We start from the raw sequence: 21,826 nt of genomic DNA, 5'->3' as shown, positions 1-21,826 counted from the left end.
TACAGAAATATTTTTATTGCTGTTGGATCTGTCGTTGAAGGCTACACAGTTTTACCTTCCACTAGATTTTACATCCCTCTGATGCTCTGTGAGGATACACTACCTTCTGTTCAAGCTGTAGTGACACCTTCAGTAGTTTGGAGTCCTCTGTCATCTCCAGCTGTTCGTCCCTTCTGCTGTCTGAGTTTGTGCATCACTTCTGTCATTTGCATTTGCTCCTGTCAAACATGGACAGACACCAGTCCACAGTTAACAGTGAGTGAAGACATAAGTACATTGCGAGTGACAGTTACCAGTGTTGCATTTTTACAAACATATGCCATTAGTTCCAGTGGCAATTAACAACCGTGCAAAATAAACAGTGATGTGTCACCAAATAGTAATATATGTTGTCAGATCCAACAATATGAGACACATTTGACAAAAACAGAATCTCACATGATTAGGCATATTAACTTTCACCAGCTAAAGCAACTTTAACAAAACTTCCAACCTGCAAGCGTCAGGCTATGGCTGTGAACATCTCTTTAATCTTAATTTATTTTGACTCTAGGCTCCATTATCATGGCATTAAAAGATGCTCCCCATTAAAAAAAGATAAATAAATAAAAAACAACAGCGATCATCAAATTACGACACCGTTTTTCTCAGTGTCGGTCTTGAAATTAATTGTTTCCCTCGTACAGCAATGGAAGAGGCACAGGATTAAGTATTTATGACACTTAACATCCTGCTACAAGGAGAAATGTGAGGATGCCAACAGATTTAATCAGCCAAGCTTTCTAACAGTGTCTGTGCGCTTTGCTGTTGAATCTCCCCCTGCTGGTAGAGAAATCAATATCTTCTTTTTACATTGAGCTGGGCATAATGGTGGAAGATATTACTTCAGACAGTGGGTTTAAATTGACTGATGTAGCTGTCATGGTTGATAGACATTAGATGCTTACACGTAGTTTCTATATGATTCAAATTTAGGTCATTGAATGTTTATAAATGTCCAGACTATCTCCAACGTAAAGATCCTTCAGTCAGTTTTGTATTTGTTTACTTGCTGTGTTACACATGTGTTAAGAGCAGATAGCCAGCTTCATTGATCTATTTGACCTCTCCTAATCTCCTCATACACTTGATGTCCCTGACTTTGAAGCAATGCTCAGGTTAGATGAAGGCTAAGATTTGATTCTGAGTCTTTAATTAGGACCCTTTTGTTATTCCCAGGGCCATTCTAAAAAAACAAAGTTGATTCCATTATTTATCTAAAGCATAAATGTGTAATAAATGTACAAGAAGTCTTATTTCTTAAACCTAATGTCAAGCAGGACATTCTCTAGTTGATGATGCGTTGCTTTGCATTTGATCTGCTAGAGTTTTGTTGTTAATTAAAACCTCATGTAATCTTACACATAGTATGAACAAGATCAGCAACAATATATAGTTTGAGCAGATATGCATATGTAGCCATCGTGTCAGATGGGATCTGAAAAGAAATTGATTGTGCATCTCTTTTCAAGACTACATGTGGCCAAAGGCAGCAGTTTGCACAGTGCTGGATAAGGGTTGCCAATACTAAATCAGAGAGCCCTTAATTACAAGATTGTTAAGTAGATCTGGTCAGCGATCCTCAGTGAACTCTGTGGCACACTTGATGACTACAGACAAACTGAACTATAATCCAGATGCCACAGGAAAGATGGAGGGGGGGTTACCTTCCTTTACTCTGATGTCATTTAAGGTGCTGATCTGACGACATTAAGACTTCATATGAGAATTGGGATTTTCCTGCTACTCAGCAGTGAACTGGAGTCAAACCAAGTACACTTTTGATCTTGAGATGTAGGAAAATCCAAGATAAATCAAGGGGAATTATTAATGAACCATTACACATAGACCTTTTTACAAGAGAAGTCCTACAGCTTTGATGTGGTGTCTTGGAGATGAAATGCTGTTGCTAGAAGTCATTCATTGACATTTACCCCGAGGAATAATAAGCTATCTCAGGTCAGTGCTTGAACACTGAAAAGATTACTGGATAAACTAATGATTAAATCTACAAGGTTTACTTTTATCACCTGTTTGACTTCCTGGCAGCCAACTTTCACAGATGAAAGGTTTTCATACAATTACTCTCAGTTTGTGCTACCTATTTGACAGGATTTAACCTCCTTAAGGATCATAAAATGTAATGGGAACACTTGTATTTATATTCAGCCTCATGCTGACTTGGAAAAACACATGTCAAGGCTTTTCATTTGTACACAGAACTCAAGTCTTTAAGTGTTTGCTTGATGAGTGCAAGGTTTTTATTTTGTTTTAAGTTGTTTTTGAATATTAGTCAGAATTCTGTCAGAGTATGCTGAACCAACAAAAAGACAAGTAAATAATTTAATTGAAAAGAAAAGTGCATTACCTGAAGATTAAGACTTGTTTTCTCATTTGTTTCTCTCATTTGTCCTCAAAAGATATGTTTTGTACTACACAGCATGTGTAACTTTCAAAAGAGAATCACATGGCAGTAAAGTCAAAAGTTCACAGATCAAAAATTGTAAACCTCTTGTGCACAAGAAGTATGACAAAGGTACTACACATATAGGTCCAGTAAGAGCTTTTCAGTGAATTGATTTCTCTGGTTTTGGTGCTTTTGATTTTTAAGCAGTGTGAGTCTGAAACGCTCACCGTGACATTGGCACAAAGCTCAAGCTCCACTCTGACTCTGAGTACATTAATAAAAGTGTCTGTAAGGGATAATAAAAGAAAGGTGAGGACCATTGGCTGTTACAGGGAGAAAAGAAAAATGTTTCCATGGTGTCTGCTAATGCTACTGAGGTTAACCCCGAAAGGAAATATCACACCATTAAAATCCTCCATGTTCTTTAACCCCACAGTGCAGCACACTTGTCTCCCTCCTCTGGCAGCTCTTGCAGAGGAGTCATTGCTCGTTGACGTAAAATGCACTGCTACAGATTTTACAGATAAAATGGTGAAATACAGAAAGATCTGTCTGCCAGTGATGGGCTTAATTAACATTGTGTGTGCTCATTCGCAGCAGGGTCCCACACTGTAGGTCAAAGTTGGAATCCTTTAGGCTTCAGAACTGGCTGATTCGGTGACACCTCTGGCCATTTGTAGTAACAGCAAAAATATTTAATATTTCAAGTCCCACAGCTTTGTCAGAAATGCAACAGGAGTGCACAGTGTTGGTTACTAATATTGGGCCGATAAGACGATGTCAACTACGGAGCCCGTGCACCATTGTAACTTCATGATTTAAAAGGTGCCTCACCAGAGAGTGCAAAAAGCAGTCTAAAGTTTGTTGCTACTCAATGCACAAATGCTACATCTTCACGTGCCGTTCATTTTTTTCGTATTAAACCTGCACAGTTGATGCTTGCTGAGGAGGACTTGGACATGTGCAGCCTTTCACCTATAGAAAATGTGCTCATCTTGTTTTAAAGAAGCATTTTTTTAATGTACCATTGCTGTCAGTGCTGACCTTGGATTTATGTTAATTATTTATAATTCATTTAATTTATTTAAAAGAGACGGTGTACAGCTCAAACATAAAGGTCAAGATTTGATGCACCGTACCAGATTATAGCTTCAAGCTAATTCACATTTGTGGTCCCTTGGTAGCTCAGAGCGGAGACACAGCACATTTCACAAACCACGCAGACTAAACCAGCATACAAAGTCATAAAAATCAAAAATGTATAAGACGAGCTGTGCAAAACACACACTAGCACATCACAAATGTATACCTGTCAAATAAAAGCAAGTGAGATGAAACATCAAAATCAGTGAGTGCACAGCTGAGCAGAATTTTGCATGATTACATGCATGTGTTGTGTAGTGTTCTGTTAATTGCTTTGTGCGTGACAGCCATTTTTAATCCCACGTGGGAACGGCGGACCCTGAATATAGAAAAAAAAATGTTTTAAAATGTAAATTTATACTACAACACCACAAACAAATTAATTAATTTGGGTTGTTTCTGATGCCTGTTCCATCCTGCTCCTGCTTTAGTTATACTAGAGACAAAACCAAACTTTATTTGTAGGAAGTTTTAGTGTTTGTGTGTGTTTTTGATGTGTCTCACCACTCTATTTCATTAAAACCGTATCACACAGTGCACTTTGAATGCGCTCGCTGTCAGTAATGGACCATTTTCTCGACAACAGCTTTGCCTATTCAGAAAGCTGCAAGTATCAAGCATGAATAAGCAAAGCAAGACATTTGTTTCCCTTTTATGTAAATATTTTATTGAGCCATGAATTGTATTTCAAATGAATACATGTTTCTCAGTAAATTGGTTTGTTATCGTCATGTTTTTGCTCTCAAATTGTCTTAGGACTTTACACTGTTATTTGGTGTGTCCTGATTGGTGGATATCCAATCGTTGTAAGTCATTCCCTGCTGGTAATTAGTGTTGTGTGAGCTGTGGCCATGTCTCCCAAGGAAACTCTCTGCCCTTGGTCTTGTGTAGGCAGCAGGGGAAGTCAGACATTAAGCCCTAATTGATAGCAAAGGGAGACTGGGGCTTAGCGCTTTTTCTGCTGACTGGAGCAGCCAATACACATCAACCTAACGTCCTACACTGTTTGAGACAAAGGACCTCACCCTTATCAGGTAGTTATGAGACAATGAAATGTCTAATGATCAAATCAGTGGGATTTGTTTTCCCAGAACAACATGGATCCAAAGCCAGGTTATTTATCAGTGCTCTTTTACAGTTAGAGGACAGATCCAGTGGGGAGAGATTTGGAATTTTCTGAGCTGGAGAGCTATGTCTTTGTTTCACACTGCCGAGATAAAAGAGCACAGGGAAATGTTGTGAACGTGATCAAACAACCTGATTTTTAACAAGAAACTGCTGTGATTAAAAAAAACAGTTGCGTTGAGTCCAAAGGGGATACAGCGATCTGTACACAGTGTGCTCATCTGTCACTGTAGCTCAGGTTGGTTGCTTGGCTTTCCAGGTGTCACATCAACGATGCAGCAGCAGCATCATCTCTGCTCTGATGTATTTCACTTATTCGTTCTAACAGCTGTCAAAGAAATATGGTCTGTGGAATCTTAAATGGGTCAGGGTTCATTTTAATTTCCGGGAAGGAGCTGAACAGCATCTTTTGAGATGTTCTGTTGAGCCCTTACAGCTTCACAAACACAAATGCTAGGTTCAGTCTCTGGTCTAAAATAACCAGAGAAGATTTACCCAGTGACAGGGGCACAAGCTGAATGGTGTGTTTTTTTTTGTTTGTTTGTTTTTTTTAAACTGGCTTATTCCTTAGTGTGACCCCTTCTTCTCCATATAGGTCCATGCATCCAGGAATTTCTAAAATTGTGTCCAGTCAGCCAAACTCACGAGAATACCAAGTTCAAAGGTCCTTTTTGTAAAGTTGATTTTTGAGTCTCATTCCCAACGAGCTGAGACTCAAAAATCAACCTTTCTTACAAATAGGACCTGTTTTTTAACATCACAGGCAACAAGTTGAGTTTATTAAAGACACAATTTCTCTTCCAAAGAGGCCTCTTCAGTTTTACCCACCAGATTTATCAGGCACATCTACATCACGTTATGGCTGCGACACAGTTGTTGGAGCTATTCGCAGCCATTCTATGCTTGTGGTTTCACTGAGCGTGTGAACCACGGAATAAGACAGCACTGCACAAGGGATGTTAGAGTGATGTGCCCAAGTGGAATCGAGGTTTAACTGACTGGTGGGAAGTCACAAGCTTTTAACAAAGTCTCACTGACTGATATTTAACTAGCACCATGTTGTGCGCATGCTGTTTTCATTAATGTCAACAGCCTTACTTTCTAGTTTTAGTGGCACAAGTTGCTAGTGGAGTCAAGATTTCAATTTTAAATAGAAAATCAATCAAAATGTGGTGATTGTATTCCCTTACGTCTCAGGTAGAGAATAGAAATGAACAGAGGCACCTGAGTGGATTTTTTACAAATATCCACTAGATACATGCAGAAATAGTTGTTGAGATTGAAGACTTAATCATTGTGTTAGCACATTGAGTCAGAGTCAGTTAATGACTCCAAGGACTTTGCAATATTGCAAATGTTTGCCAGCAGTTTTATCCCTTAAGTAAGAAGCCTGTGAGGAAGCATAATCCTCAAGAAATCAATGAGGGCATTGTTGGTGCTATTAAAGCCTGACCTCGTGTAACTCTGCCTTCTGTGGTTAGTTTCAGCATCATGTATACCGTCTGATCGTTATTTAAATTGAGTCGAATAATATAAACATCAGAGCAAGAACAGATTGTAAAAGTATCATGAGAACTTAAATTTGCACCTCATTTAGACAAGGTAGGAACATTAAATTCATAGTTACAGGATATCAATTACAGGAAATGTTATTGGGAAGAGCATCATCCTTTCATGGCCTTCCTGTTCACTTGGCACAGCTGTTATGTGATTTTTAAGTGAACATTTTTAAATCCAGATGCTTTCTTTAAACTTCTTCCCAGTTCTCTTGGGATGTTTGAGTTACAGTTTCACACCTGCTCTGTGATCTCTTTCCATATGGTGGCTATTTGTGAGGCTGTAAAGCCACTGCCGCAGCAGCAGAACCGTCTGCTGTCAATGTGGTTTTAACAGTCTTCGTTGACTGTGGCTGTATTCAGACCAAATCAAAAATGCCAGTCCTCTGATTCATTTTAGCGTGGGTAGTGTCATTGGGGATGCCGGAAAAGACCGTAAAGGCATAAATCCGAATCAGCGATCAGACTGTGTGGTCAACAGCATTTATTAATAATCCTATTACATTATTATTAAGTGGCTACAGACATGCAGCACAGCTTCACAATTCTGTTAAAGTATCAATAACACCATAAGTGGTAATTGTTTGAATATTTAGCTGCTCAGGCAGCAGGATCTAGCAGAAGTATTAGAACCACCAATTAGCCTGAAATAACAGATGATTTATTCCACACTGCATCATATATCCAGAATTCATCCTTCAGTCTAATGAGGAAAAGTTTTCATTTTGAAGAAAGTATAATAGCCCCATTAGTTGCAAACATCAGAAATGCAAAAGAAACTTTACTTTTTAAATTTTTTAACTGAAATAGATGCGTATACGAAAATGGGCCACGTAATGAAGCTCCCACACCACCGTACAGTCGCCTTAAATCCTGATTCAGTCTGAATAAAATTAACACATTTGCTTCTTGTGATTCATTTTTAAAAAACACATGTGGGTATGATAAAGATTTTGTTTAATTTATCAAGGATAGTGTTGCATCAATAACTAAGTAACCCTTTCAATGTTGTAACTAGAGTTTAAATTGACGTTCTTATTTTCTGTACTTACACTTCTTCTCTTTTCATTTGCAGAAAGAGCTGAGTCTTCCCAGAAGAGGCAGTTTGTAAGTACTCAGATATCTGCTACATAAAAGCATCTGCTGTACACTGGTGGTTTGATACTTGTTTAACATGAAACCATGTAATAAACCTCCAGCTGTCACGCTACCGCTTAGATTGTTAGTGCAGATACTCAAATAAACTTTGTATAAAAGCTGATGTTTGAAGTTACAAGTTTTAGCTTTAAGCTTTTTAAAGATTTTGTCTGAACTGCATGCCAAAATGAATGTGACATCAAGAATCCAAAACTACTTACTTTTTATGCAAGTTTGGTTTTGTTTTGTTTTTTTAAATGCACTGGTGTGGGATTATCAGTCAATATGCAAGTTCAGGTATCTGAATCAGTATCAGGAACATCTATAAAGTTTAATTAGAGTAGAAAAGAGTTAATTTTTTTTCTTCATGGTGAAATTTATTAATCAGTGCTTTATTTTAATAGTCCAAGTAGTCTTTAGAAAGAGAGGATCTGTACAGTGAATTAGGATGGTCAGATTTCTGTTCAGCGGGTTATTAAAGCTGATGCTCAGCCATTGATGGACACAGCTTTTAAGCCAGATGAAGGCATAATAGACTACCCTGAACATTGATTTTGGTTTAGTTTGGTGGTGCAGGAAAAAACATTTACCCATGACACCTTGCAGCTCTTGGTGGCACCTTACCAGAGGGGGCACCTACTGTAATAGAGGTGAGCCATTACTAACAGGCTGCAGTGAGAGATCGCCAACCCGCTCCAGTTTATATTTAGAGAGCTGGAGCCGCCAGGGACCTTGGTAACCATAGTAATAGTGTTTGGATATGACAATGTTGATAAAACTGCCTGAAATTCATCAAAAGTGCTATTTGTTTGAAAAGCTGATAGAATTTAATTGCTTGGGATCGATTTGTCACCTTTTAAAAATGATGGTATGTCATGGTGGTATGTCTCATATTTATAAGATTGGTATTATAGCTGTCATCTCTGGCTGCTTTGTCACTCATGCTTGATTTCAGTGTGTTAGACAGGATAAAGTGTTGGTGTGACAGATGTAAGAGGCGAGAGGGGAATAAGATTACAATAAGCTTGTTACATGTAAACTGACATTGTTAATGATGCCTCATCTGGGATTGCTAGAATCTAAATCTATGTATCTTTAACTCACTAAAGAAAAAAGGCATGGAAAATGAATTTAACTCTTTTAAATGTTCAGAGCACTGAAATCTCACAGAGGTTTTCCTGTGACAGAGAGCCATCTACTGAACATTCAATGTCATTATCATGCTGGTTGGCGTCAACATACCGGTTAATTACCAAGGTCAGCCCTTTTCCCCAAAGTCTTTAAATCTTGACGGGGCATTTACTACTGTAATTCCCTTTCCACCCCCACAAGAGTGATGGATTGTATGTTTTTAAATGCTGTCAGATGTAAAGTTGTTTTCAACATGAGCGATTACTGGAACCTATTTATAGGTTGACCTTAATAACTGGAAATCTTGTGCTGGGTCCAATTAAATATCTGAAAATCAATCATTTGTAAGTGTTGGCACCTTTAAGGAACGCACTGTTGGACGTACAAACATTATTTTGGATCCTGTTCAGCACAAAAACAGCCTGTTGTTGTTCTGAAGATCCAAAGCTGTCATGCTGCCCAGCTCCATCAGCTGCTTTTTTGCAACAGGATATCAAGGAGGAATTGTTGGCTGTGGATTCTGTTACATGGTCTTTTTGAAGTCCTATTGAATTCAACAGATGCTGTCAGCAACCACAGTTCATGAACTTGATCAGTGCAGATGAGGTTGTTGTTAGAGATTTGTTTTTTCATGAGAGTTTTGAGCAGAAGTTTTATAGTTGCAGTCATCCTGGAGGTTTTTTTTTTACACACAGTATTTTCTTCTTCCTTTTTTTTAACGGGTTCTGGCAGCATATGTTTTTTCTGAAGTGATCAGCCACTAAATGATAACTTGTCCTGGCATTGATTTAATGGTTGGAAATCCAAACCCGAACATCGGTGTGTTCCTTCAGCTGTGAAACAGTTCATCTGCAGAATCTCTTTCTGCCTTAAAAACCTGCTTGAATATCTACCTCCCCTGAGAGTAGTTGGACACCTAACGTGCTCTCTCCGATTTTAAAAGGAGAGAAAAAAAAAAAAAAAGCTCACTGTACCCCTGCAATGACCTCCTCAATCCTTGAATAGTACCTCATTTGTACATAGCCTTCAACAAAGCTGAATGAATAAGAATAAATGTTAATTTGTAAAGGATATTTAGAATAGAATGAAAGTATTATATTCTGGAAGAATATTATTATTTTCAGTTTAGCAACTGGCAATTTCTCTGTTAAACTGGAGCAAGTAATGTTTTGTGCGATTAACTCAAAGGCTCAGAAGAAGCAAATTTTCTAGTCATAGATTTCAACTTTAATGCTATACTAATCCATATTTTGAATTAACAATAGAAATAAATCCCAATGCTCATTCATTCCCATAGAGAGACTCTGCTGTTTACTTTACTTTTGGCACCTCTGGCTGTAGAAACATTTGAGCACTAGATATTTTCCTTCAAATAAATCTTTCTCCTCATCTGCTGAATGGATTAACATGGCAACTATTTGCAAGCAAGTTCTCCATGTCATAAGTCAATAACATTATTTGCTGTCATTATCTACTTAAATACTTTGCAACTACTTTGATTATAAGTCTAATGAGAGACCAGGAGAACAGGGGAGACATTAGCCACTGTCTATTTCATTCTCAACTACTAAGTCTCAAAAGCCAACTTGAAGAGCGAGTGCACCGACATGTTAACACACATATTTCATGCAGCTGATTATACTTTTACATCCAAATGTGAACTGTCTGCATTAAACTCCACCAGACGACGTAGGAGAAATGTTGGAACTCTGCTGAGATTATGAGGCTTCAGCTAGACACAAACATATTTTAATATTATTCTAATAGTTTTCGAGATGCAGCATACCCAGACATATATCTGCTGCAGTTTTGCACGATACAAGAGTGGATTATTGGCCTTGACGGAGCTCTCCAAGTGCCCTTCTAGTAATAATATATTGTGTGTCTCTTTTTATATCCTCTTCACTTCACTGCATATTCCAAGACACATTTTATGGCAGAGGGCATTGCCCCAGCACCCTGAAAAGACTGGAGTTATGTCTCATTGACTTTCAGAAAGAGGGAAAAATCTTCTTCAAGCCACCGGGTCCAGCACCATTTACTGACAGGAAGTCATGGGTCAGAGGTTTCTGCCAAACTGGCTTTATACACTGTCTGCTTGGATAGCTGGCTTTTCTTTTGTTCTCTAACGTTCAAATATAACAGTCAAAGCTGGAAAATGAATCGGATAAAAAGATGAAAGATGGAAATGCCTGGAAGCACATCAAGCTGTGTATAGTTTCCTGCAAGTTTGTGGCCAACTCTGACCTGCTCTACTCGAGATACAACTCTTCTTCTTCTTCTGCTCCAGTTCCTGCTTGCCTCATCTTCTAGTTCTGTGGTTAGTGCTGTGTATGGTGTCGTCTGAAGTGACTGTTTCTCCTCAAACATGCACATCATAATAAAGAATTCATTGGTACACTGGATGAGAGAGGGAGGCAGCAGCTGAGCGTTGTCTGTCTGATCTGCATGCCTTGCCTCTCCCATCAGTCCAGTTTTAACAAAAGCATCATCGTACAGCTGTTAGCTGACTCACTGTAAACACATTTCTTGTAGTGTAATTTTCTCAACAGTGCGTTGTCTTTTGTCATGCTGTAGTTCATCCTCAGACTATTTCCTGCCAGTGAGTCACTGACTCATTTTGACTTATTGGGATCTTGAAGGTTTGGCAATAAAGCATCTGCGACAATGAGTGTAGATAAAATCATTGGTGATTTTCCTAATGATAAGCAGTCGCCTCTGAGGTCTTTTAAATCCGTGCGTGCGTCATCATGCTTTATTACTTTGGGTTTAAAGGAGAAGTCCCCGAAAAATGAAAATTCATTCATTATCTACCCCTAAACAGAAGAAAGACAGGTGAAGTTTGGTAGTCCACACATCACCTCTGAAGCTTCACTGCAAAAAAGGATCAACTGAAGTAGATGATGACTTGTTTTAAAATGTGAAAAAACAACAAAAAACATAGAATGGCTACATACAGCTCATGTATGTGTGATTTGAAAAGGGGTTATCTCCACCTTTTTTGCACTGGAGCTGCTAAGCTAAGAGTGTGAGTGTGAGTGCACAAGTTTAACCACACATCAAAGGTGTAAATCACAATTTGGGATACAAGGATTTGTATTATGCTGTACAAGCTATTTTATAGGCTTGGGCCGATTTTGGATAATATGGAATATCATAATATTTGCTATCATATGCAGTATCTCTGCTCATTATGAAATATCAAAAGGCTGTGTGATTCTTCTCCAGAGAGCAGCTACTCTGTCTGTATTTTGATTTTTGATTATAAATTATAAGTGTTATTTGACACCTGGCTGACTCTCTTGAATTGGATAGGATGTATAATATATAATGTATAATAAGGGAATCAGTGACAGAATTGCTGCACCTAATATTGAGGGCTATTCTGTTATGTTTACATTATTTAAAAGTTCTTATGAAAGATTAGTTATTGAAAAGTGTTGTATGTGTTCCTGTAAAGGGAGCTGTAAAGACGCAGGATATAATATACATAAGATACAAATAACATTTTTAAAAAACAGTAACATTATCTATCGTCATATTTGGGTGGAACAATATTGTGATATAAAATCTGGGATATCACCCAAGCCTACTGTTTTACTATTTTAGGTTTTTGATTCTTTTTTTCTGGTTGTTTTTATACATTTTAAAACAATTCCCAAGCTACCTCAGTCTTGGAGGATGCCTTGAAAGTCTAGAAATGATTTGTGGACAACTAAACTTGACTTTCCATCAGATTGAGGGCGAATAGATAATAACTAAATTTTTTATTTTTGGATGAATTTATCCCATCCAGTCAGACCCGACACCATACTGTATGCCTTTCTTATCTAAGTGCATTTGTCTATGAGATGTTATGAACAAATTCCACTGGAACATGCATTTTCTTCTTCCTTATTTTTCTATTTGCATGAATTATTGTATAAAGAGGAAATGAATCCAGGTGTGAGGGCGCTCTGTCTTGCTGTACTCTGACTGACGTGGACTGGCAGGTAGTGGTGCATTATGTTTTTCTTTCGCAGATGACATCATCCCTGGGCTTGTGGTGACTTTGCATCGTATAGCCCGTGCCTTATGTTAGCATCTGTCAAGGTGACTGCGTGTTAGACAAGCAGACAAAATTAAGATTAAATTCATTACATTTATTTCTGCTATGTAGCAGCTCACCAGCTGGTGGGGGAATTGTGGTGCTGGTTGTGCTGGTGGGGGACACAAATGTGCATGTGAAGGAGCAGGGGGCGTGTATTAGGGGAGGGAGGACGGGGTATTGTCCTGCCTCCAATGCCCTCCGCAGGCGACTGAGGATCTCATTTGACAGCTTCAAGGTGGAACGTGGAGAGACCAAAACAAGAAGACAAGCCCCCCTTTTTTAACCCCCTCCCTTTTTGTTGGGGGAGAGAAAACCAATCCGTCTCATCGCACTGTGGTGGCTGGGTTTGGCTCTTTGTCAGTGCAGGGGGGGCGGGAGGCAGGCAGGGAGTGTGAATGCATATCATGACCACAATAGAGCAAACGAGCACAGTTCAGCCATGAAAGCCCAGCGGGAGAGGCTGAGAATTCCAGGGCTGACGCTAGAGTGAGTATTTTCCTCCGTTATCCTACCGGGGTGGCAGCTCCTCCGCAGTGTGTGTCTCTGTGTCATATGTGTTGCTGTCTTTCACTGTTGCTTTAAGCTCTGTGCAGCGTTAGCATTAGCAGCAGCAGCATCCGCAGCAGGAAGTCTAATGTCAAATCCCTCACAGCTAGGCAACAGCAGCAGACTTGTGGTTGTGAGTCTGTGTGTTTGTGTGTGCTCTGCATTTGTGTTTTCGTGCACGTGTGTGTGATGGACAGACAGATAACGTGTCAGGCAAAAGGAGTGCCGCAACTGCATAACATGCTTTATCTGCTGCTGTGACACAGTCACACACAGAGCACACGCAGGAAACACACACACAGTCATAACACACCTATGATGAGGCAGTATTTTGTTGGATGTGATCAATATGGTGAAAAGCAGTGAATCACTGATGGCTGTGTGTTTACATGGCAGGTTTCCCCTTTTGTGAAAGCCTCAGTTGTTTGTTTGACATGAGACATTTTTTTGTATTTAGGTCAACAAGGTATTTGTTATGGTTCCCTCCATCTGAGGCTTTAGAACCTGCAGCAGAAAGAACGTAATTAGACGGGTGAATGTTTGCTCTAAAACCATTACTTCTACGTAGGTTTTGGGTCACAATGACAAATGACAAATGCTCAAAAAAAAGAGGTGATTAATTGATAATTGTGTTAATATTCATTTACAAACTAGAGACATGGACCTACAACTCGTTGCTCTATGTTATCCAACATGTATGTAGTTTTCTGCAGTAAGGTTGGTAATTTCGTATGTTTTTCTAATTATCAACAAATCCCATGACAAGACCAAAAACGTCTTTGTCCATCTCTCAACACTTACTGACTCATCAAGCTTGTCTCTTGCTCTTGACACCAAGCACAGTCGTTCCAACTGAAGATGTAAATCTCAGAAAGTAGGTCACGAATATATACTTTAATTTTTCAGATGGCTGGGCACTGCAGTTTTCTTTAACATGAGGAAATAGTGCATTTGTCTGGGACTATTTTCATCTGCCTATTAATACATGTTTGGTTTGCGAGGGAGTATTTATTATATTAGGATCGTGTACGTTAACCTGACATGCCAAATGGTGTATTTCACAGAAACCTTTTTTAAAGGAGGAACGTATACTTGGTGGGTGATTGGACAAACAGTCTGTCACTGTCTATCACAGGCTAACTTCAACCAATCCGATCAACCTTAAGAGAATGCTACCAAAAGCGGAGTCAGCTGGTAAATCAAACTCTCAAAAAGCCAGTCAGGAGAAGACAGAAAACATCTTCTCCGTCAGGGAAACGTGATGAAGTTCTCTCGCTGGTCATCGCACCTAAACCAGGCTTGCAGCAGCCAGTAGTTCCTCAAAGGATGCTGATTGGTTAAACCATTGTGTGATTGGCTACACGCTTGAATCCTGGCAAGATGGATTTGCAGAATCGCTTGATAACAAGTATTGATGAAAATTAACTGCAGGGTCATGTTCATCTTAGAAAAGAAAGATGTCACTCAGTGCAGTACTGCGGCTCCTTGCTTTGTATTTAATAGTTTATAGGACACAATGGAGCGATTGAGTACAGAGAATAAGATAAGAAGATATATCTGGCTACACAGATACTACATGTAGTGGGATCTTTTTGGTCTGTTCATGGGATTTGTTAAAAATAAGAATAATATTGTAAAAAAAAAAAAAAAGAAGAAGTCCAGACCAGTCCTTTTAAAAACTGTATTCTAGAGCGTCACTGCAGTGAAAGTTATTCACCTCTATATGACCTAATGCTCTGCAGTGCCACTGTTCAGTGTAAACAGGGCTTAATCTATGACATCACATTGGCAAAATGCGAGTCTTTTTAGATATACACACTAATTCTAAACGGAACACATGAAAATAAATGAAGAATGTGAAATTAGGTTAATCTGTACCTCTGTAAACAACATCCTCAATGTCAAACAAACCCTGCAGAATCAGACAAATTGCTTGGGAACCTGCTTTTTAAACATGATTTAGGCCCATCTGACAGGGATCATTACTCTTCATGATGCTGCTGTCTTCATGTGGACACGTGTCGGAGCTGTGTGGAGGCGTATGGGGGGGTTTTTGTCCTGTGTGTGTGATAAAAGACAAACTATTCACTACACTCCATTTAACTTCCAGCCTCACTCCCCGAAGCTTGAGCCCCACTCCCACTAGCCCCTGCAGTCCGTGCAGCCCGCTGCACGCTTTTCATTTCTGGAGGTAAGCGAGAGCTCTTTAACCGTGAATATTTTGTTTTTGAAAAGCCTGTTAGTGCATGTTTGAGTCCTGTCTTCATGCATCACAAGGCAGCGAATGGGAATTCAGTTTGCCCTCCTAAAATCATCTGCCATTGAGATGACATTGAAGGAGGAGGACACGGTGCTTATATAATGTTGATAGTGTCACCCCTTCCCCCATCTTGCCCCTCTCTGTTTGGAGGTTTATGCTCCTCTTTCATGTGCTAAGTAGGATTTGTGGCATTTGCAAAACATCAAAGTGAAGAATGGTCTCAATCTGTCTGAATCCCATTTGGGTTGATTCATTTAGGAATGAAGAGCATTCAGAAAGCGAGTTTCAGATTCCTCGGTAATGGTTTCCTATCCAGGCTTATTGCTTATAATCTCAACCAGTTTGTGATTAGTATTTAATAATCTGTGTGCTGGTCGAGACTTATCAAGACTTTTATCCTCATGTCTCTGAAGAGATTATTTCTTTGGGGGTTAATGTGCGTCAGTGGAGTTTGAGATAAAGTGTTTTCTCCTGCAGTCATGTTTCAGCCTTCACAAGTATTTTTGTTCGATGGAATCTTCATTTGGTGTTTCTCGTTCAAATCGGTCATTAATGTTGAAGACGTCTTGTTGTGGCTGTTTCTTAACTGGTGTTTATGTAATCATTGGTTTGTAAAGATAAAAGGTGACCAAGAGCCTGACAAGAAGTCTGATATGTACAAGTGTCGACATTTCTCGATTCTAAGATGCATTTTGATGCATACGTGGAAGATTCAGTATCGAGGCATCTGAGAATCTGCATCAGTATTTGATAGAGCGTCGTCAGAAGTTTGTAGCCTACACAAATCTTGTCCTGCTAAAATTGTTGATCTATTTTTCCAGCCTTGACTGGACAATAAGGACCTGTCTCAAGGTTGCTCTCTGCATTGAATTGTAGGCTATTGTAACATATATTGGGAGATATTGCAGAGGGGAGCAGCGAGTGAAAATAAACCCAGAAGGTTTTTCTTAAGTTTAGTTTAGTGTATTCAATGAAAATATCCCCTAGCCAAGGTCTTTTAAAATGCCTTCTGAACAACAATACAACAAACCAAAGAGACAAACAAAACACGCATAACAGAACAGGGCACAAACAAAGGAGACAAAATGGAATAAGAAGAGTTGTGAAGTGCAGAACAATAACCAGTATTGACAGTACATGTAGAAAACAAAAAGCATTTAAGTGCTGACATTATGTATTAATGAGCCGTTGTTTGAAATGTTTACTTGTCTTAATGTGATTTGGAATTGTATTCCACTCTCTCGAACCTCTTACTGACTTAAGTTACTTTTCTTCAGTGTAGTCGTGCAATCTCCCCTTATAGGTTCTTCACTTCTGCAGCAGCGTCTCTTAAACACAGTCTATGTATGACTCAACTGAGGAAACCTTAAGAAAAAAAAAAGCAGGATTTCAATGGAAAGCCTCATGGCTAAAGAAATGTCTATGCTTTACTGATAGAAGAGGGAGTCAGTCTATGCTTTCTGTCAGGTTTAGTTGCCTTTATCTGCTGCTTGTGAGGCAGGTCTTGCCAAAAGTTGAAATGAAATTTGAATTTTTTCCCTCGGCTCATTCAAAACTCGAAATGCTGAAGAATTTTCTGTATCAATGAATAGCATGAAACACCCACACATGTCACCTCTGCTCTCCTCTTGTTCTGCTTCGCTTTCATAGACAGTCAAGTGGAGAAGGCATTAAAGTGAGTCAGCGCCATACAAGAACTTACTGTGAGGTTTTTCTTTTTATTTATTGACAATTTCAATTTTTTATTCCATGGTGCAGCAATAGGCTGAGTTTGATGTTGCAACGCTGTGTGTCATGTTTGGAATAGAGGTGCACTTCTCTTGTCAAAGAATGTAGCATTAACCTGTCATGTGTATGTACAGAGGGCATTATCCTTCACATCTTATAAAGGCAAGTCAACTTTATTTGTCCAGTAGATTTTAATAAACTGGTGCAAGTGAAAGTTCTTTACATTGTATAGCTAAGTTGGAAAGATATCCTTTTTGTTTTTATTGGTAGTTGAAAGCGTTTAACATACAGCAGTGTGGGACCATCACGCTTTGCATTAACCTAATCTGCATATGAGACAGGTTGGTAGTGAGGGACTGATGATTGTCCATAAAGGAAATGATGTATTTAAAGCTTTGCAGATATGAAATTCAATCAAGGAACAGTCAGAACTCTGCACAGCAGTTTATTATACTCTCATTAATTTTATATTTCATCTCAATGAACGCAGTGCAAATACCTTACACACAATGTGTTTTGTTGACAAATGGTTAATGTTAACGTAACTCTGTTTACAAGACAGCTCCACTTGCATTGCACCTGTACATGGCCACCTGCTCGTAAAGCAAAGAGGAGCCCAGAAATAGCCTCAAACTATAAGACAGTCCATAAACCATATCACTCATCAGAATACACACAGAACACTCTGACCTTTCCCAGGATTTATGAATGATAACAGGTTGGTGCTTGTGCTGATCACTTTGCTGCAAAGAATTCTTTTATCCCCTGTGTGTCATTAGTCTATGGAAGCGCTAACAGTTATCAAGATTGCTAATCTTCATCTTTGCACATAAAGATACTGTATCTTACTAAAGCCAAACCAGTGTCATGTATTTTTAAGAACAGCCAGAAACCAGTGGGCAGAAGGACAGTAACCTAAATGTTGTGCTTGTGATGGGAATGTTTCCGGTGACCTCCCAGCTCATGCTGCTCTATGCAAGTTTGACTTTGAACCATCTGAACCATCGTTTCTAATGTGGAACGCAGAAACAGAACAGAGCCATAATTAGAGTGAAGGCTGTCACACCGGCCTGTAGGGAGATGGACTGAGCCACTCTGAAGGAATGCACACACACCGACATAAATGGCTTTTGATAACACTTTATTACAGAGGAGGCACATGTAAGTAGAACCGGTGGAGATGTGCCAGTCATGGTAGTGTTCATCCTTTGTTGGTTTTCCTCTGTCTCTCCTCCTGAGCTTTTGAATCCCTTCCAGGCAACGCATTGGCAAATCATTGGACTAATCTGCAGCATCCTGATGGTCCTCAGGTCTGACTGTGCACTTCCTTAGAAAAGCTTTCAGCCAGTCAGTGAAATACTTCTGCTGTTCTCCTGCTCACTGTTACTGTTATAACTGGACGGGATCTGATACCACTGTTGGTGTTAGACGTTCATGTGGTCTGTTTGTCTTTTTATCCCTGCTTGGCTTGCAGTGGCATGAGGGTTTCCCGGTATCATGGTATACGGTATCAAGCAGTTATTAATATTATAACAGCAACAACAGCAACAGTGACCCTGAAATGAAAATGCTGGTGTTGATTTGGTTAAACAAACACTTTACTATAATTAAACAACAAATACTGTCCTGACAGACATAAAACATGATGCAAACTTGAAGTATATATTTTTTTAACAACATTAATACAGTAAAAGTCAATACCATATATAAAAATGTACACAGTATGATAACTGTCCATTTTTTTTTCGCACCTATCTGTACCTTAAATGTGCACATTGTAGTTTTGGGGAGAAATTTTAATCAGAAGAGAATAATGTTCATTGACTGATTTTAAACTAAATAAGCAAACTGGATAAACAAACTGACCTTAAAGTACAACACAATTTCATACTGTTTTACTTTGTTTATAGATGGTGGACCTTGCCATCCTTCTAGCTTAAAATATTTGAGTATTTTGTGGTACTGAATCAAGTGAGAGGTAGCATCATTTTCTCGTAAGCTTATACACAAAGTTCTTCTTGAAACCAGTGGAGTCTCCCCCTGCTGGTATTTGGGAATACTGCAGAGTTATGACATCACTTTTCAAATGAGGAAAGCTCTGTCCACGTTATACAGTCAGGTTTTTATGAGGGTTATTAACCAGAGGAGCATTTGTGTTGACAACAGAGCTGCAAATACTGCTTATTATTGTTTACTCTTTTAATTTCTCACTGAATTATTCAATTAAACATTTGGTTTTGATGTAAATAATGTCAGAACATGGTGACGAATGTCCATCACAGTCTCATTGTTTTAAGTGTTATATATATATTAAGTGTCAAATATTATATATTAGACCTTGCTGTGAGAGAGAGCTTGTGAGAGTTGCATTCATCTTTCTTTTTACTTGCTTACTTGAGCTTGATGGCTGTTTCTGTTGGCTTAAAGCTCGATAAGAAAAGATTAATGTCTTGAAGCTGGATTGTGAAAGTAAAACCTATACCTCACTCCATCAATCATGTGATTTCAGCGACCTTAGACTCAGAATGGCACACACACACACACACATACACATACACACACACACACACACACACACACACACACACACACACACACACACACACACACACACACACACACACACACGCACGCACTAACAGAGGTGCTTTTGTTTGCAGGGCTGAACTTTGCTCTCTGCTGTGGAGAATAGTCATTGGATAAAAGTAATCAATGGCTTGGTCCTAAGGTTAGTCTCTTAGGGATAGGCTCCAAATGGTTCATTTGATCTTGGAATATTATTTCGTTTGTAGCCTTGACAGCTGCTTCACAGCATTTGGCTCTTCACGGGTGGTTGTGATGAGCTGACCCTGAATTCTTGCACATACACGCAGGACTCGACAGTCAAATTCATCACTGGACTGACAAAACTTGAGTTTTAATGTGTTTTGCTTGGATGAGCATCAGTGAGTGCTTCCAATCAAGTTTACTGAAAGGTCATTTGTAACAGAGTAAAAAACTATTTGTCAATCAATATTTGGATATTGTACTTATACTTCTGAGTGTTTTTCAGTAGTCATTTGTGTTCAGCTGCTTATCAGCAAAGATCAAAGGTGAGGAAGTTAAGGTGAGGCCGTCATCAAATGAATGACGTCGTCTGACTACACAAGGAACAGCTGAGGGAAGAGTGCATGCAGCAGCAAAAAATAAGAAATAAAGAAATCCAAGCAAAAACACAGCATTTCCATTTCAAATAGACCCTGCTTAATACACTGACCGACCAAACTTTTGGAGGGGTGCCAGTTTGTGAAAGCTGTGAGTGCACAGCAGCATCTGCTGATGATGCAGCACCCCTCTGTCTCACAACCCCCCCTTCACAGGATGTGAAGTGGTAGATGCCTGTTACATGATATGAAGCATGTTGAGCGAAGGGAGCAGGGTGAGTGTTTGGGATACAGAGCACAATCGCAGTGAGACGGTAAAAACAAAAAAGTCAGCTGGTATTAGGTGTCACATCCCTGCAACAGTGGAGGCTGTCAACACCTGACCTGGATCACACAGGCTGTGTGCCTCGCAGGATCCTCCCTGGATTACTTTTTTATTTGAGGACAGAGGAGGACAACGTGTCCTCTGCCGGTGTGTTTATGCCGCAGCTGGCTGCAGATGTGCCTGTGCAGAGGAAGTTTGGACCTAAGGAGAGCTGTTGTAGGAGTACTTGTCAGGACTGCTCCGGAGGTCGCATCCTCCAGAACCCTGAGAGGCGTCGCTTCTCCTCACTCGGACTTCAGAAGCCGCCTTTACATCTTCCCCTCTGGCATGACTTGGACACAATGTCAGATTCTAGTCTGTGGACTGTTCTGTCCAACTTTAACATGCCACATTTCTTCAGTGGAGCACGTCTGCGCCGCTCCAAAAGGTAACATGACAACGGTTTGAAATATTTCCTTGTCTGCGATAGGGTTTGTTGTTTCAAACGACGTGTTTCTTTATAAATCGCAACGTCTAACTACGGTATAAACCATATTTTTCTACCAACATGGTGACGTGACATGTATTGTTTGGGACCAGTGTCAGGAGGGAGGGATGTTTTTCTTTGTATTTACAGTAGGTCAGTTTTTATGAGGCCAGTCTGAATACGAAGCTGGGTGTTCCCCTCTTACCTATTGTGTATTATTTGCTTTGTGAGTCAAATGGTAATTTAATGTTTATTGTTTGAGGCAGTCTCGTGTTCCTCACACAGGATGTGTACCTTCCTATATGCTGTCCCCAGTAATTAACAGCTGGAAGGTGGAAATGCTGATTGTTTTTAATGTTCCTGTTACTGATTGTTGTTGTTGTTGTTGTTGGTGTCCATAATGTCTGGGTTTATTTCAGCAAAGTACTGCTTTTGATGTTGCGGTTTCATACCATACTATATATTTAATTTGGCTTTTTAAAATTCCTTTACACTCCTAACATCTTTGAATTAAAAACATGTCATTGGCTTTTGTGATTCAGAGTGTGTCGACACTGGTTGTCAGCTAAGCCACTTGATCCCAGTTTTTGTATATGGTTTGGTGAAGCCCATATAACCGATATTTATTTTTAATCCCTGTCCTGACCCATTTTATAGTGCGGAACAGCTTAACATGAAATAGTGGCTTTTTTTTGGACATCTTACAGCAGCGCATAAACATTTTTCTCCC

At 39.4% G+C, this 21,826-nt stretch overlaps 1 protein-coding gene across 11 annotated transcripts in view; it reads left to right on the top strand.

The window, feature by feature from the left end:
* Window positions 1-21,826, top strand: part of mast4 (microtubule associated serine/threonine kinase family member 4) — a 99,964-nt gene that overhangs the window by 43,885 nt on the left and 34,253 nt on the right. For 8 of the 11 annotated variants that reach the window (XM_037116414.1, XM_037116412.1, XM_037116411.1 and 5 more), the window contains exons 4-5: window positions 7,346-7,377; window positions 15,285-15,365. In XM_037116414.1, the coding sequence (XP_036972309.1) occupies window positions 7,346-7,377; window positions 15,285-15,365 (113 nt within the window). Of the gene's footprint in view, window positions 1-7,345; window positions 7,378-12,832; window positions 13,115-15,284; window positions 15,366-21,826 lie in introns of those variants that run through there. The other 3 variants (XM_037116415.1, XM_037116413.1, XM_037116419.1) reach the window with 2 other exon arrangements.

This window comes from Acanthopagrus latus, chromosome 12, assembly GCF_904848185.1.
Source record: "Acanthopagrus latus isolate v.2019 chromosome 12, fAcaLat1.1, whole genome shotgun sequence".
NCBI lineage: Eukaryota > Metazoa > Chordata > Actinopteri > Spariformes > Sparidae > Acanthopagrus > Acanthopagrus latus.
This window is presented reverse-complemented; position numbering and strand designations above follow the sequence as displayed.